Source organism: Mya arenaria, chromosome 17 (genome assembly GCF_026914265.1).
Source record: "Mya arenaria isolate MELC-2E11 chromosome 17, ASM2691426v1".
NCBI lineage: Eukaryota > Metazoa > Mollusca > Bivalvia > Myida > Myidae > Mya > Mya arenaria.
The window spans coordinates 49589070-49602619 of NC_069138.1; the positions used below are offsets into that span (position 1 = coordinate 49589070).

The following is a 13550-nucleotide window of genomic DNA, read 5'->3' on the forward strand; positions in this document are numbered from 1 at the left end:
ATCTATTTTTGCAAAGGCATGAATGATTCGTCTAAATGGTAAGTGCTTACATGTTTTGTGCCGCATTTGTCTATTTGTATATAAATTGATTTCTATAGATTGCTAAATGCCTGCTTCTCAATGATAAGTGCCATATGATATGTCAGTTGTTTACTACTACTACTACTACTACTACTACTACTACTACTACTACTACTACTACTACTACTACTACTACTACTACTACTACTACTACTACTACTACTACTACTACTACAACCGCCACCACCACTACTACTACTACTACTACTACTACTACTACTACTACTACTACTACTACTACTACTACTACTACTACTACTACTACTACTACTACTACTACTACTACTACTACTACTACTACTACTACTACTACTACTACTACTACAGCTACTACTTCAACAACAACAACAACAACAACTACTTCTACTACTACTACTAATTTTACTACTACTACTACTACTACTACTACTACTACTACTACTACTACTACTACTAATAATAATAATAATAATAATAATTTTACTACTACTACTATTACTACTACTACTACTACTACTACCACTACTACTTCTACATTTACTACTACTTCTACTTTTACTACTAATCCTACTACTACTACTACTTTTACATTTACTATTACCTCTACTTTTACTACTACTACTAATACTACTACTACTAATAATATTTTTACTACTACTACTTCTACTTCTACTTTTACTACTACTACTACTACTACTACTACTACTACTACTACTACTACTACTACTACTACTACTACTAATTTTACTACTACTAATATTATTACTACTTCTGCTTCTACTGCTACTACTACTTCTACATTTACTACTACTTCTACTTTTACTACTACTACTACTTCTACATTTACTACTACTTCTACTTTAACTACTACTACTACTACTACTACTACTACTACTACTACTACTACTACTACTACTACTACTACTACTACTACTACTACCACTACTACAACAACTACTACTACTACTAATACTTATATTGTAAATAGTGTTGCACTTTCCACAAAACGTACGAATACTCATGAATTAGTGTAGCAACCAATATTCACAGAAGCATAGTTTACACTAACAATATCATATCTGAACAAAAGAAGGCAAAGGGCTTAGTTTTTAATTAAGAACTGATTCATTCAAATGCACTAATGATGATGTGTTTGTAACATTCGATAATAAAGAAATACTGGAATTAGCAAAAGCAGTGTTGTTGTCAGTTTTCAGGAAGTCTTGAAGCTTGTCTAGCTCAAAAATCCTGTAAAGAGTTAAATAACGTGTAGATTTTATGTTTGAAGATATAAGATGTATGTCATCCTTTTAAATTGGAACAGATTACCATGAACTAATAGAGCATAAACATTTGTAGTATTTTGATCAAAATTGTAATGGGAAACTTAATTCTGCTTCAATTACTTAAATTTGTTCTGTATAGAGCTCTAAAATAGTGAAACTATCTACTTCTCAAATAATTGCCCACATCAGCAAAAGTGTTACTTAGAACTAATCGAATTGAACAGTTGCATCCTATTAGAAATGCACTTTACCATGTTCCCCACGTATTAACTGCCAACATCGACATTGCAATACCAATCAGTTTCATTGGAAACCCGGCCATTGCCTGGAAAATACGTAGTGATTTACACATATGTTTATAGTCATGAACAGTAAATCATTTACAGATATGTGGTATGAAGCTATCTTAACAATCGGAATAATTAAGATAATAACATAAAATGACATTAAACAAAATAGAGCTTTTCTAAAAACATCCACAAACACAAGTGTAAACATTTGTTATCGGTGCATATATCAACTTGAAACTGTGACTAATTTACGTCATCATTTGTGCCCATTAAAAGGGTAAAGTTTTGAATTTTCGACAATGGTGTTTGTCCCTGTACTTTCAATGCAAGATTAACCGCGTTAATAACAACTATCAAAGGATTATGATTCCAATAATAAATGACCTATCAATAATGAAATCTCCTCTGCACCGCATAGAAAGACATACAACTTACCATATCTGGTATGGATATATACCCTGTCGCAAACACGATGGCTGTTGGTGGCGCTGCTGTCGGCAGCATAAAGGAAAATGAGCAAGCGGTCGTTGCTGCTATCATCAAGTACAAAGGGTTTATTCCTATGGATACTGACTGAAAAATAAAGTCAATAAAGATGTGTACTGATAAATCGGAATAACAAGACTTTATTCATAACGTTTTTGGTTTATAGCTCACATTTTCTATTTATTTTGTATTCCTTTTTTGAAACGAAAATTGGGAGAAACTTGTGTTGAATGGAAATACAGATTAAACTTAAATTTAAGGCGTTCAATGTATAAATGAACTTGTATTTTTATCGCGTTATTAGCAATACCTTTACACATTGATATCAATTTGTTATGTATTGAAAGATCATTGCGCGCTGAAAAACTTATATTATGAATTTTGTTTTGGTATTTCAATTAAAATCGAACGTGGTGGTTCATTCAAACATTTTTCAATGCCAAACTAGTTTGTTTGTAACGTAAATTGGCAAATCATACATATTCCTTCTCTTCACATAACATTATTTCAAATGACAACACCAAAAAGGTTGTGTGATTGATCCTCACAAGAGTTGTTTTTGTTATGGCATCCCCAAAATACAATTGCTGGTTTGCGATAAGGAAACGCACTCAACAAAAGATTTTATAAGCCATTATGATTATGTCACAATCGAGCTTAAATCAATAACAGTAAACTAAAGAACAACATTAAAATTTTAATGTCCTGGTGACATCAAGCATACATTTAATTGAATTTTTTTTTATCTTAAATGCAAATCAAAAGAAAACACTTTCTGTTTCCATGGTTGTGTGTGCACCGTCAACATGTCCAGATGACAACGACGAACGAAACACGACAGGAACATGTAAGGTGTTTTAAATTGCATAGATTTTACCAAACATTGTCCCTTACACCAGGTGTGCGCGATATGTCCAGAGGAGAGAACGCCAACTTAATGAACTTATCATTAAGAGTACGTTAAAGGTTCAGCAAATTTTATCGGATTTTACTTATTTTACCATATCTCTGAGAATCGGAAGGTACAGCTGCGCCGTAGCTGGGTTACTCATCACTTCCGTTGTAAAACCAACCACTATGAGAATCACGAACATCATCACAGTTGGATCCTGCCTGGCGAAGTCTCGAAACAGATTTCCTATCCAGACGGAGAGTCCTGATAACTAAAATATGTATTAACGTAGAGAAACATAGCCCCATGATGTCATGGATTTCATTTTACACGACATTGTTTTGAAGTTCAAGATTTTGATTATGGTTAAAGTGGACTTGCGACGAAATGGTGTTTAATTTTAACGTTAGTTAAAAATAATTAATGTTTAATTTGAATTTATCCTGCAATGTTTTAGATAGAATCAAACCATTTATAAGTAGGATTTTCAAATAATGTTCAAAGCTCTGTCTTTTTTTTCAAAAATAAATAGCGCAATTATGTTAAAATACTTCATAGTTTATTTTGTCAATTTCCTTTTTCAGCAACAAAATCGTACGCGATTTTTTATACTTCTATTGAAATAAACACTGCACAGGTTATATGATATTGTAATAAGAGTCGATCGCCGTAGTTATTACTAATATACATTTGCAATATGGGAGATTAAAAGACAGCAGTATGTCCTTGGTACCTGACTAGCTCGAGCCATGGCAAAGCCACCGCCGACAAGAATAAGAACACCCCACGGTAACCGTTTCGTAACCATCTGCCATTTCAAGATAGGTGTGTAAGACGGACTGCCTGAAACAGTACATACATGTGATACAAGCTATAGGACGTTTAATGAAGTTCTTTTTTTTAAATCGGATGTTATATATACGCTAGTATTTATTGCAATGATTCAGTTCAAACTTTGCAAATATTCAGTACCATAGTTGATGTAAATATCTTGTCATGTTAGCTTTGATGTATTTTGATGGCAGTTTGGTAGGCGCACGTCAGATATAAGATGATATTTTTGTACATAGGTATTTGTTTATTTGAACTTCGAACCTTGTTGCCAACAGAACAAGTTAGGTCTTTTCTCCGGTAATATGAAGAGCAGAGTACTCAGTAGAATGCATGGCGTTGAATCTGATACCAAACTGTAAACAAAGGCGACAAATTAGATCATGCATACCGGTGAAAGAGTGAAAAATATTAGTGAATGATAACTTGATCATTTCACTCTGGCTCGAGTGAAATGATAACCCTTGCTCATTCCATTCTGTACTTTACAGACAACTCGGGACTATTTTGTCCATCTTTTAGAAGATTTGCTTCCCTTGACTTTGAAAAAATACATGTATGTCACAAGTACATGTTTGTTGTCGTCTGTAGTGCAGTAATATATACACATTGACCGAATCGTATTGAATTGTCACAATCAAATTATGCAATAGTTTTAATAAAACAAACATTTTTTGCGATTGATTATAACTATTAAAAAAGAACAAGCTTACCAATTTATGTATGAACTATTTCATGAAAAATACTGTTACAATTGGTAGGTATCGGTTGAATATTTACTTGGCCACATGTGCTAGTAATAGAGTTGATAGACCATTTATTCCTACAAACTCAATCCGCATACATGTATGCACAAGCATTTTGAATTTGACCAATTTTCAGTTTACATTCATCAGTTCAACAATACATTCTTTTTAAAAACTGTCAAAGTTTGCGCTGCATCCCTCTCAAAAGCATCTTCGGGCACATCCTCGACATTTCCTCTGGGGTCTTCATAAACACTCGGGAACGTGGCATTCAACTTTAATAGATATGAAACTAATTCGCTGTCTCAACAACAAAACATCCTTCGGCTGCACTGAGAATGAATTCACCCCGAAAAAACAACCCGTAAGATCCAGAGTCTGAGAGCGACAGTGACAAGATATACACTACAAAAAATACTAAACACAGACTTCCGTTGCTTTTACGAATACACACTTGTATGAGTCCATCATTGTTAATTTAAATCTGTTGAAATTGTTTTTGAATGTACAAAAATGTCACATGCTCAAGTTTCATTGAATTGTATTTACACGCGATACATTTTTTTAATTACGAAATGCTTTTGTTTAAATACTTATTTTTTGCCTCATCAAATGTTAAACATGATAGGTTTCGTTGATGGAACTAGGGTTTTTTCTAGAAATAATTTCAATTCCAACAACCATTTTCATAAAGTGTGGAACTTTTTTTTAGTGAAATGACTGCTTGCGCAAAGAGGAGGTAACTTTGACATAGCGATTATGCCGCAGTTACTTCCCTTCGCAAAGAGGCCACAGAAATTTACACTAGCTGGGAAAAAACACGATATATGCATGAAATAAAAAGAAAGACTCGTGGTCACAGAAAAATAATATTTTCACGAGTGGCTATGCCACTCGTGAAAATATTTTTTCTGTGACCACTCGTGAAATAAAATACGATCTTACACTGAATTCAACAAATATCCTCTATGTCTATCTATTTGTGACGTCGTATGCGAAAATAAGCCATAAGGTGTTATTCACGTTTACGCTTACAACAAAACACGGATGATATTAACAAAGTGAAAATTTACGAAGTACAAAACAAACTTTTGAAAATGTGTTTAATTGAATAGTAGAAGTTTTAAAAACATTTTCAAAGAAGGAGATTACTCCACTTCCGGGGCGAATCGAAATAGTCACATTAACCTCAACTAGAATTATGTGTATACTTTCCTTAATAATTTTGCCAGGACGACTTTAAAGTGATTGCTTTTTGTATGATTCAACAATATGCTTTTGTATGATGATAGTTCCTGCTTTGCTGGTTACAATACTTCAAATGCAAACACTGTGTATGTATATTATTGAAATTGAGACCGTGGTTAAAATAACATCAACACAAAAAGGTAAAATACGTGAAATACAGAGTATACTTGGCATCATGGATATAAAGATATGATAACATACCTTAATCCATTATTAACATCTTCATCAATGAACAGCTTGCCCCAACCGTCTATATTTGGAGGATTCCGAAACAACCAAAAGAATACCATGGACACAAAGACGACTACAACTTGAGACTCAGCAAATCTGAAACAATGTAATGTATAAAAGAAATAAACCTTTTACAGTGGTATGTCAACAAGAGAAACTGTGGGACTAGCAAGGACTACTAGTTGATGTTATCACAGTATACAGTGCTCTTATCCATCTTTCTTTTTGTTATTGTATACATAGATATAATGAGACACGGCTTTTGTAAATACTTGTTCCAATACCTAGTTAAAACTATATGCGTTTATATCCAGGTCACAAGCTTTTTGTTATGTTTCATAATGTAATGTTTATTTGTTATTCATGACGGAAAATTACTCGTTTAGCTAATGTTTCTTATCAAACTTTACCTGACTTTAAATAAAAATGCTTGTTTCTAGTATCTTAATTTTGTTTTGTATAGCAAGTAGCTATAAGTGATATTTCATTACATGTTTGGGTATTGAAAGTTAATAATGCAAAGCACTTCGATCTTACGAATCAAGATAACATATTCTTATATTTCAAAACTTCAACCAATTTCAATACGCAATTTGTAATAATTCCGTAATGCCTTTTTAGACCTATTAAAACTGTTAAGTGGCATACTTACGACATTCTACCGAGTGACTTTGCTCTCTTTTTGATGGCAGCGTTAATCGCTGCCTTTGTATCAGGATCCATTTTTTTAAAGCAGCTGAAAAGGTCAGTAAATAAAATCATTGCCGTTGTAAAATTACGATGAAAGATCATTATATTGAGGTGTAATTGACAGATAAGGAGATATACTAAATTGTGAAAATCTGCCTATACGCTTGCAGGCTTCCACTTTGATTAAATTATTGCATTCCCTTTGTAGTATTTGAAGTTAAAAGCACTGAAAAAAATTATCTAGCTGCTAAAGGAGCTAACTTCCAGGTTTTAAGCTGTCAGTGAATTTGAAACACTTTGTTGAAACTGAGATATTTTACTGACTATTAATTATGAACAAACACCAAACACAATTTGAAGATACTTATTTCACAGATGGCTTTTATTCCAAGTAAAAATAGATATAAAAAGCGTTGCAAACACTTTTTGACAGAAAAGAGCATTTACGATCACACGTTTAGGTTGTTATAAGCAATAAATATCTAATTTAAACGTTTCATGATGTTTTATTTATAAAATAAACATTTTCTTCGCATTTTATCCGAACTTGTCTTATTTCGCTATCTTTCCCTATAAAACTTGAATGAGTCCATTTAATTAATATGTTTACCTCAAACCAAGGAATCTGAAGGACAACCATAGCCAGCCGACTATCATTGTCAAAAGCGAGAGAGGAAATCCGAAAGCCATCCAGGAGGTAAATGTTATGGGCGATTCATTCTGATTATAATCTCTGTAGAACCTGTGAACAGTAAAACTGTGTTTGTAAATGTTTTCCTTTTCACTAGGCCTAAATTTCTCAAACTTCTAAAACTTCAAGTTTAAGTAGCTTATTTTATTTAGGTAAATGTTTGCTTGATCTTTGTTTTTGTTTAGAAAAATAAGTTTAAAGTAAAAAAATATAAAAAATGGTGAGCTTTACCTAATTTTGTTAATTAAGTTGTTTCAAGAGATGGGCCAGTTTATAACATTCAGCTACATTATCGTTTGCTTTTATTTACTTTTTTCACTGTTATCTACATTTCTTCATAGCAAGTATGTTAAATGTATAATATCTATATAATTCATTTCAACTTCGTTTGCATAAAGATGCTGGTCTATTCATCTCTATTTATAAAAATACAAGTTGAAATCGAAAGTTGTAAAGTACTGAAGTAACTCTAGACTCTCATACTTGTCTACGACATCTTTTAATACAAGATTTGGCGGGGTTCCCGTGATTGTTGCCATGCCGCCACAAAATGCACCATATGCAACACAGAAACAAAGCGCCTTGGCCAACGCCTTGTACTCCTTTTCTGCAGTTTTGTCCTTGAATACGGTGTGACTTTCTATATTCTCCTGAAAGCTTTATTTGAGAACAAGTTCATTTTTAGCACCACAAACATATGAAGCAATATAACTATGGGCCTAACAAACATTTCTTTCTTTAATCAATGCTTTTATGGAACGTGATCCGTGAATGAATGTGTAACAAGACTTTCAATAAATTAGGCTTTAAAGATACGGAAGTTGTTAAAAAAACATTATATTGTAAACAGGTGTTTGATATACGTTCCGGAAGAAATTCTACGGACCACATGCAAGACTCACAAATGTGCGTTTGAATGTTTAAGTGTAAGAAAAACATGTATTGATTATTTTAACACCAAAAAAGGAAACCTACATATCTACTGGATTATTAACAATATGTATTCATACTTTAAACATTTCTTTTATTTCTGCTTCGATCATCCGGAATACAATATTTTCGATGAGTGTTTTCAAAACATTAAAGGTCAGAGTATTATTTAAAATAAGATCATTAATATGAATTTGTAAAATATTGCACTAAAGGGGCGGAAATTGCTTGATTTAATTACGTTGTCCCAATTCCAGTTTTTCCCTTGCTTATAAACACTTGAGCATCAATACAGAAGAAGTATAAAATATTTCAGGGCATTTCGGTTGACAAAACAGGTTACCTCTTTGTGCGAGTCCTTCCATTTTGGATTTCTGAAGAATCGTTTACCGTCACATCACGCATTTCAACCTCATACGTAACAAGCGTTTTGCTTTCGCTTTCTTCGACTGCAAAATATATAATCATAAATGATTAAAGTTACTTTTCCACCACGCGTATACCACCTGTTGCCGCAGTATACACTGCTTAGTTTCGCCATAACCTTTGGCTAAAATGGTACACATGAACATCTCACAAGATAATTATATACAGTTAAGCAATATGATAATATTTCAATGAAACATAAAATCTGCTGACAGACAGCTGTTTTCATGAGAAAATAATATTTATTATAAGTGATTAAACAAAATGTTCCCGTACAGTAAAATCGCTAAAAATTCGCTCCACTCTCTGTCATTGCTTGTGGGTATTCACTAAAGATAAATAAGAAAGGTGGTGGAATCCTCATATCTGTGGCGTAGAAGCGGGAGAGAATCTATTGTAGCTATGCCATCCGACAAAATTATATGTTTACCTGACTGAGCCTCGTCATCCCGGACACTCTCATGCACAACAAGTATGATGAAGATCACTATACGGTAACGACCGAGGAGTTGTTTATCCAGAAAAAGAGAAGCCACTTGGTAAGCACAGTACTCAACAAGTTATTTTTACTTTTTACGTACCCGACTGATCCCAGACTTCCGTGACGTCCATGACAGACTCACACATAGCCAGTATGGCGCGGATCTTTGTGTCGATAGCCGCCTTGTTATTCTTTCGCTTAACCCTTTCCCTCATGTCAAATCAGCCATATTAGGCCTGCCACTGCTTGGCTTATCAGTACATTGATAACCAGTAGCCAATAGATAATAAGCCCATATAAGTACCCCTACTGCATAGGAGATTATTGGAGAATATTGAAAAACTGCCCCCTATGCATTTCTAACTTACTTTTCTAGTATTTCTTTTGGTTTAATCAATTATAGTTCAATATAAAGTTTGTAGGTAAATGAATTTCCAATCCAGTGGTATAATTTTTATTCTGTTGTCTAAATTATTTGGTTGAATATTTATAGAGAAACACAACTCCTGTGAAAAAATGAAGATGTTTCAATTGATTTCATATTATAGTATATTTCCATTGACACCTATGCATAACAACTTTAATATTTTGTAGTATTTCTTTTGATTAAAATAATGTTAGAAATTCAAATAATGAATATAGTATTTGTAGTAAATTAAATTTCGAATCTAGTGATCATAGTTTAATCTAAAAAGGTTTTGACAATAAACAAATATTCAAATCACAGAAATCATGCATTGTTAAAAGAAACACAATTTAATTGGGCAAACAACAAATGTTATTTCAGATTCATTGTTCTCATAAATAAAATTTGCATGTCCGTTGTTTTGAAATAAATTGAATAAAATAATTGTAAATATCAAAATAAAAGTCCGGGTCTGCTACTGGCACAGTTTTAAAAACTTGGAACGTACTAGATGTTGCCCTCAACAAGCCAAACAACTCGAATTTTTAATAGTCAGAATCCCTATTTAAATTAAATTTAGTGATTCCGTAATAATATTATAATTAAAATCTGTCAACACAAGGCAATAAATCAAGGTCTAAACTGCATGGACAATTACGAGATCGAGAAAACAAGTGTTTTAACAGCTGTCAAACTGGGTCATATCACATATAATTTTATTATTATCCGTGTATTCACAACAAAATACTAACTTTGATTAACAGACGTAAGGGGACATTTTTATTACCGGATTAACATTCCATTTTTGGAAACAGAAGTGACAAATGACATGTGTTTATTCAAGCCAGACTCTTGTTTACTACATCGTAAATCAGCCATTTTGACACATTTCTAAACCATGACAGGTGACGTCATTAGCGCGTGATCAATAGGATATATTTATATGATATTAATTATTGGTAGTTTTAAATAGCTAGTGACGTGTATGGGTATTTTCCATTAAATAAACGAGACAAGCACGCGTTAAGCATGCGCTGTGAACTTTTAAGGCGTGTTTGACCTCTGTCTCTTTTAGTTGCGATTTTCCGAAAATCTTGAATAGTAACATCATCTTTTTTCATTATTTATATAATTATCGATGTTTATATTACACAAAAATGCATTTGTTGCGAAAAAATAAGCAACAGTTATGTTAATAAATGACCGTAAATAAGCATGGCACATTTTGGAACAATCATGCGGGAATCGATAGAGGGACATTTTGGAACAATCATGCGGGAATCGATAAAGGGACAATTTGGAACAATCATGCGGGAATAGATAAAGGGGCAATTTGGCACAATCATGCGGGAAAGGGTTAAGAGACACCACGTGGTACCTTACATCGATATAATGTTGTATGTTCCTGACTTAGCTCTGACTTCTTTAATATACTTACATACAGCCAATTGTGATCACATCATTGACCTTTCGTTGATCAATAGAGAAACAAAGTGGTAACCATGGTTACTAGAACTTATTTCATTTCATATATGAGTACGTACCTGATTGAGCCCTAACCTCCCTGACAGACTCACACACAGCAAGTATGATGGGAATCATCATGGCAGTGGCTGACGTGTTGTTGATCCAGAAAGAGAGCAGCCAGGTTGACACCATCGCCCCGAGCATTAACCTGAGTGCATTGTTTAGTCATACGATAAGTTGTACAAGTAGGGATACTTTTCTTTTAACTAAAGCATGGTGACGATTGACAATCAAAGAGACATTAGTGCAGCGAAAAGTAAATACGCTATATGCGGGGGTCCTTTAAGCTGAACAATAGCCGGGATTTGAGTAGGAGAGATTCATGCCCAAAGCTGGGTAATTTTTGAAATTATTTCATAAATTATTAATATTGATTTCAAGGGACATCGTAATGTATTTCCAAATTTCCGTTCAAAAAGCACCCATAACAACTATACGATAGTCTGAAGTTAATAGCACTCAATCTTGATTTGAAGATTAATTTAGTGAAGCATTTTGCATTTCGTTGCTTACATCCGTGAACTATGATCATTGTAAAAGTAACATTAATTTCCGTTACATCATTGGCTGGGCTCCAACTAGAACCAAAACGTATAGCGAGATTCTATAGTGAAGTCTCGTCTCCTCAAGGGCCAAAGCTATGAGCAGTCCGCCTAGGAGTAGCATGGAAATATCCTGTAAATAAAGGAATGGAATGTGAGAGATTTTGACTGTACTATTACTTATGATTGTCAATGACTATAAATATGACTATATGTATCTAACCATATGTTCTCATAATACAATAAACACCGTAGATATTAGTCCAGCTACCTAAATCGTGAGTGAATGGTACACTATTAATCAACTATTATGTATTTGACGCGATACGGGGACAATCGCGGTACCAATACCAGACAATTGCCGACAATATCTGCCAAGACTTGGCCAATATCGACCAAACTCGGCCAATATCAACCAAACTCGGTCAATATAGTGTTTCCTCCGCTAAAACACTCGCCAAATATAGGATTTGAGAAAGGTGAATATTTGAACTTTTTGCAAACGATTTACGAAATAAGAACTAAAAGACATGCTTCCTTAGGCTGTACAGTGCCTGATTCATAAGTATGTGCAATGTCACTTGAAGGATGCATGTCAAAACCAGCATAGTCAAGTCTAGACAAGTAGATAACATGAATGAATAAGGGATTAACAGTGATAAACAGCACGTTTTATACACTGCTACATTTTGCAGTATTCGATGAAAATACATACGTACGTACTGCAGTGGGACTTGTATATATTTCATACCAATTATACAATCGAATTTACAGAGACAATCACAGAAGTTGAAAATTCTAAAATAAGCAATGTTAAAGCTGCACCCTCACAGATTGAACGTTTTGACAGCTTTTTTGTATTTTGTCTTGGAACGAGCCAATTTTTGCGAAACTTTATGGAAAGCAGTTATATAAAACGTTCAAAAAAAAATTTTCCAAGACAAAAAATAAAAAAAGTTGTAAAAACGGTATATCTGTGAGAGTGCAGTTTTACGAGGTAGAAAGCAAAGCACCCAAAAGTCAATAAACTGGAGACACAATCGTATCCTATGTATTATGAAAACAATACTTACCGAAAAGTAAGCTGAGCTGATCGCTCTTGCGGGAGCCACACCCACCATTGGAAACAGGAACACAGGAAACAATGACGTCACTGGTATTGGGATAGCTTCCGTCAACCACATCACAGCCATTACAATAATGACATACGCGCATTTTGATTCCTGAAAGAAACCGTCGTAGAAGTGACTCATACCCCCACGCGCCGCTTAGGTACATGAATGGTACACTTTATATCTTTGAAAAGAGAACAAAGTTCCGTCAAACATTGGTGGATTGTAAACAAGGTCAAATTACCTCAATTTTTAGTGTTATACTGATGAATACGTGTGTCATTTGTTTTCAAAAAGTATTATAAATGTTATAAGTTATCGGCCGCACACAAAAACGTGGCATATTCTGATCTGAAACGCGGTATTAATCCGTAGGTAATTTGAAATTTTGTAAATAAGGTTTATAAATTATCTATGTTTAATGGCAGTGACAATCTGAAAGCTTATCATGACACTTACTTATTTGTAGTTTCTTAATAATTGTATGTGTTAAAATGTCTTTATTTTATATTCACACACTTGTTTATTTTAGGCAATGGAAAAATACCTTACCTGTTTTAGTTCAGGGGGATAATCCGTCGCCAGCTTTATAGGAAGCACGAAGGCGAGAAATGTCACCCAAATGCATTTAGTTGCGACAAGAGTATTCACAATATTCCGAAGTGAGTTCCTCAT

At 33.7% G+C, this 13550-nt stretch overlaps 1 protein-coding gene across 1 annotated transcript; it reads right to left on the reverse strand.

Annotated features, from left to right (window-relative positions):
* Positions 1–1167: 1167 nt before the first annotated feature.
* On the reverse strand, positions 1168–13550 carry LOC128223579 (Na(+)/citrate cotransporter-like). The gene is made up of 16 exons (XM_052932856.1): positions 13428–13550; positions 12837–12986; positions 11781–11896; positions 11239–11369; positions 9238–9342; positions 8725–8830; positions 7935–8108; positions 7371–7502; positions 6723–6806; positions 6041–6166; positions 4110–4201; positions 3748–3857; positions 3124–3285; positions 2072–2209; positions 1598–1671; positions 1168–1308 (listed from the first exon to the last, which is right to left on the reverse strand). Exons 1-16 carry the CDS (start codon positions 13548–13550, stop codon positions 1170–1172), a joined length of 1962 nt encoding a protein of 653 aa, XP_052788816.1. The 3' UTR covers positions 1168–1169.

Coding starts and splice junctions, on each gene's coding strand:
- LOC128223579 (XM_052932856.1), bottom strand. CDS start 13,550: ATGAGGAACTCACTTCGGAATATTGTGAATACTCTTGTCGCAACTAAA. Junction 8,831..9,237: donor GGATGACGAGGCTCAGTCAG/GTAAACATATAA, acceptor TATATTTTGCAG/TCGAAGAAAGCGAAAGCAAA. Junction 7,503..7,934: donor TTAAAAGATGTCGTAGACAA/GTATGAGAGTCT, acceptor TACTGTTCACAG/GTTCTACAGAGATTATAATC.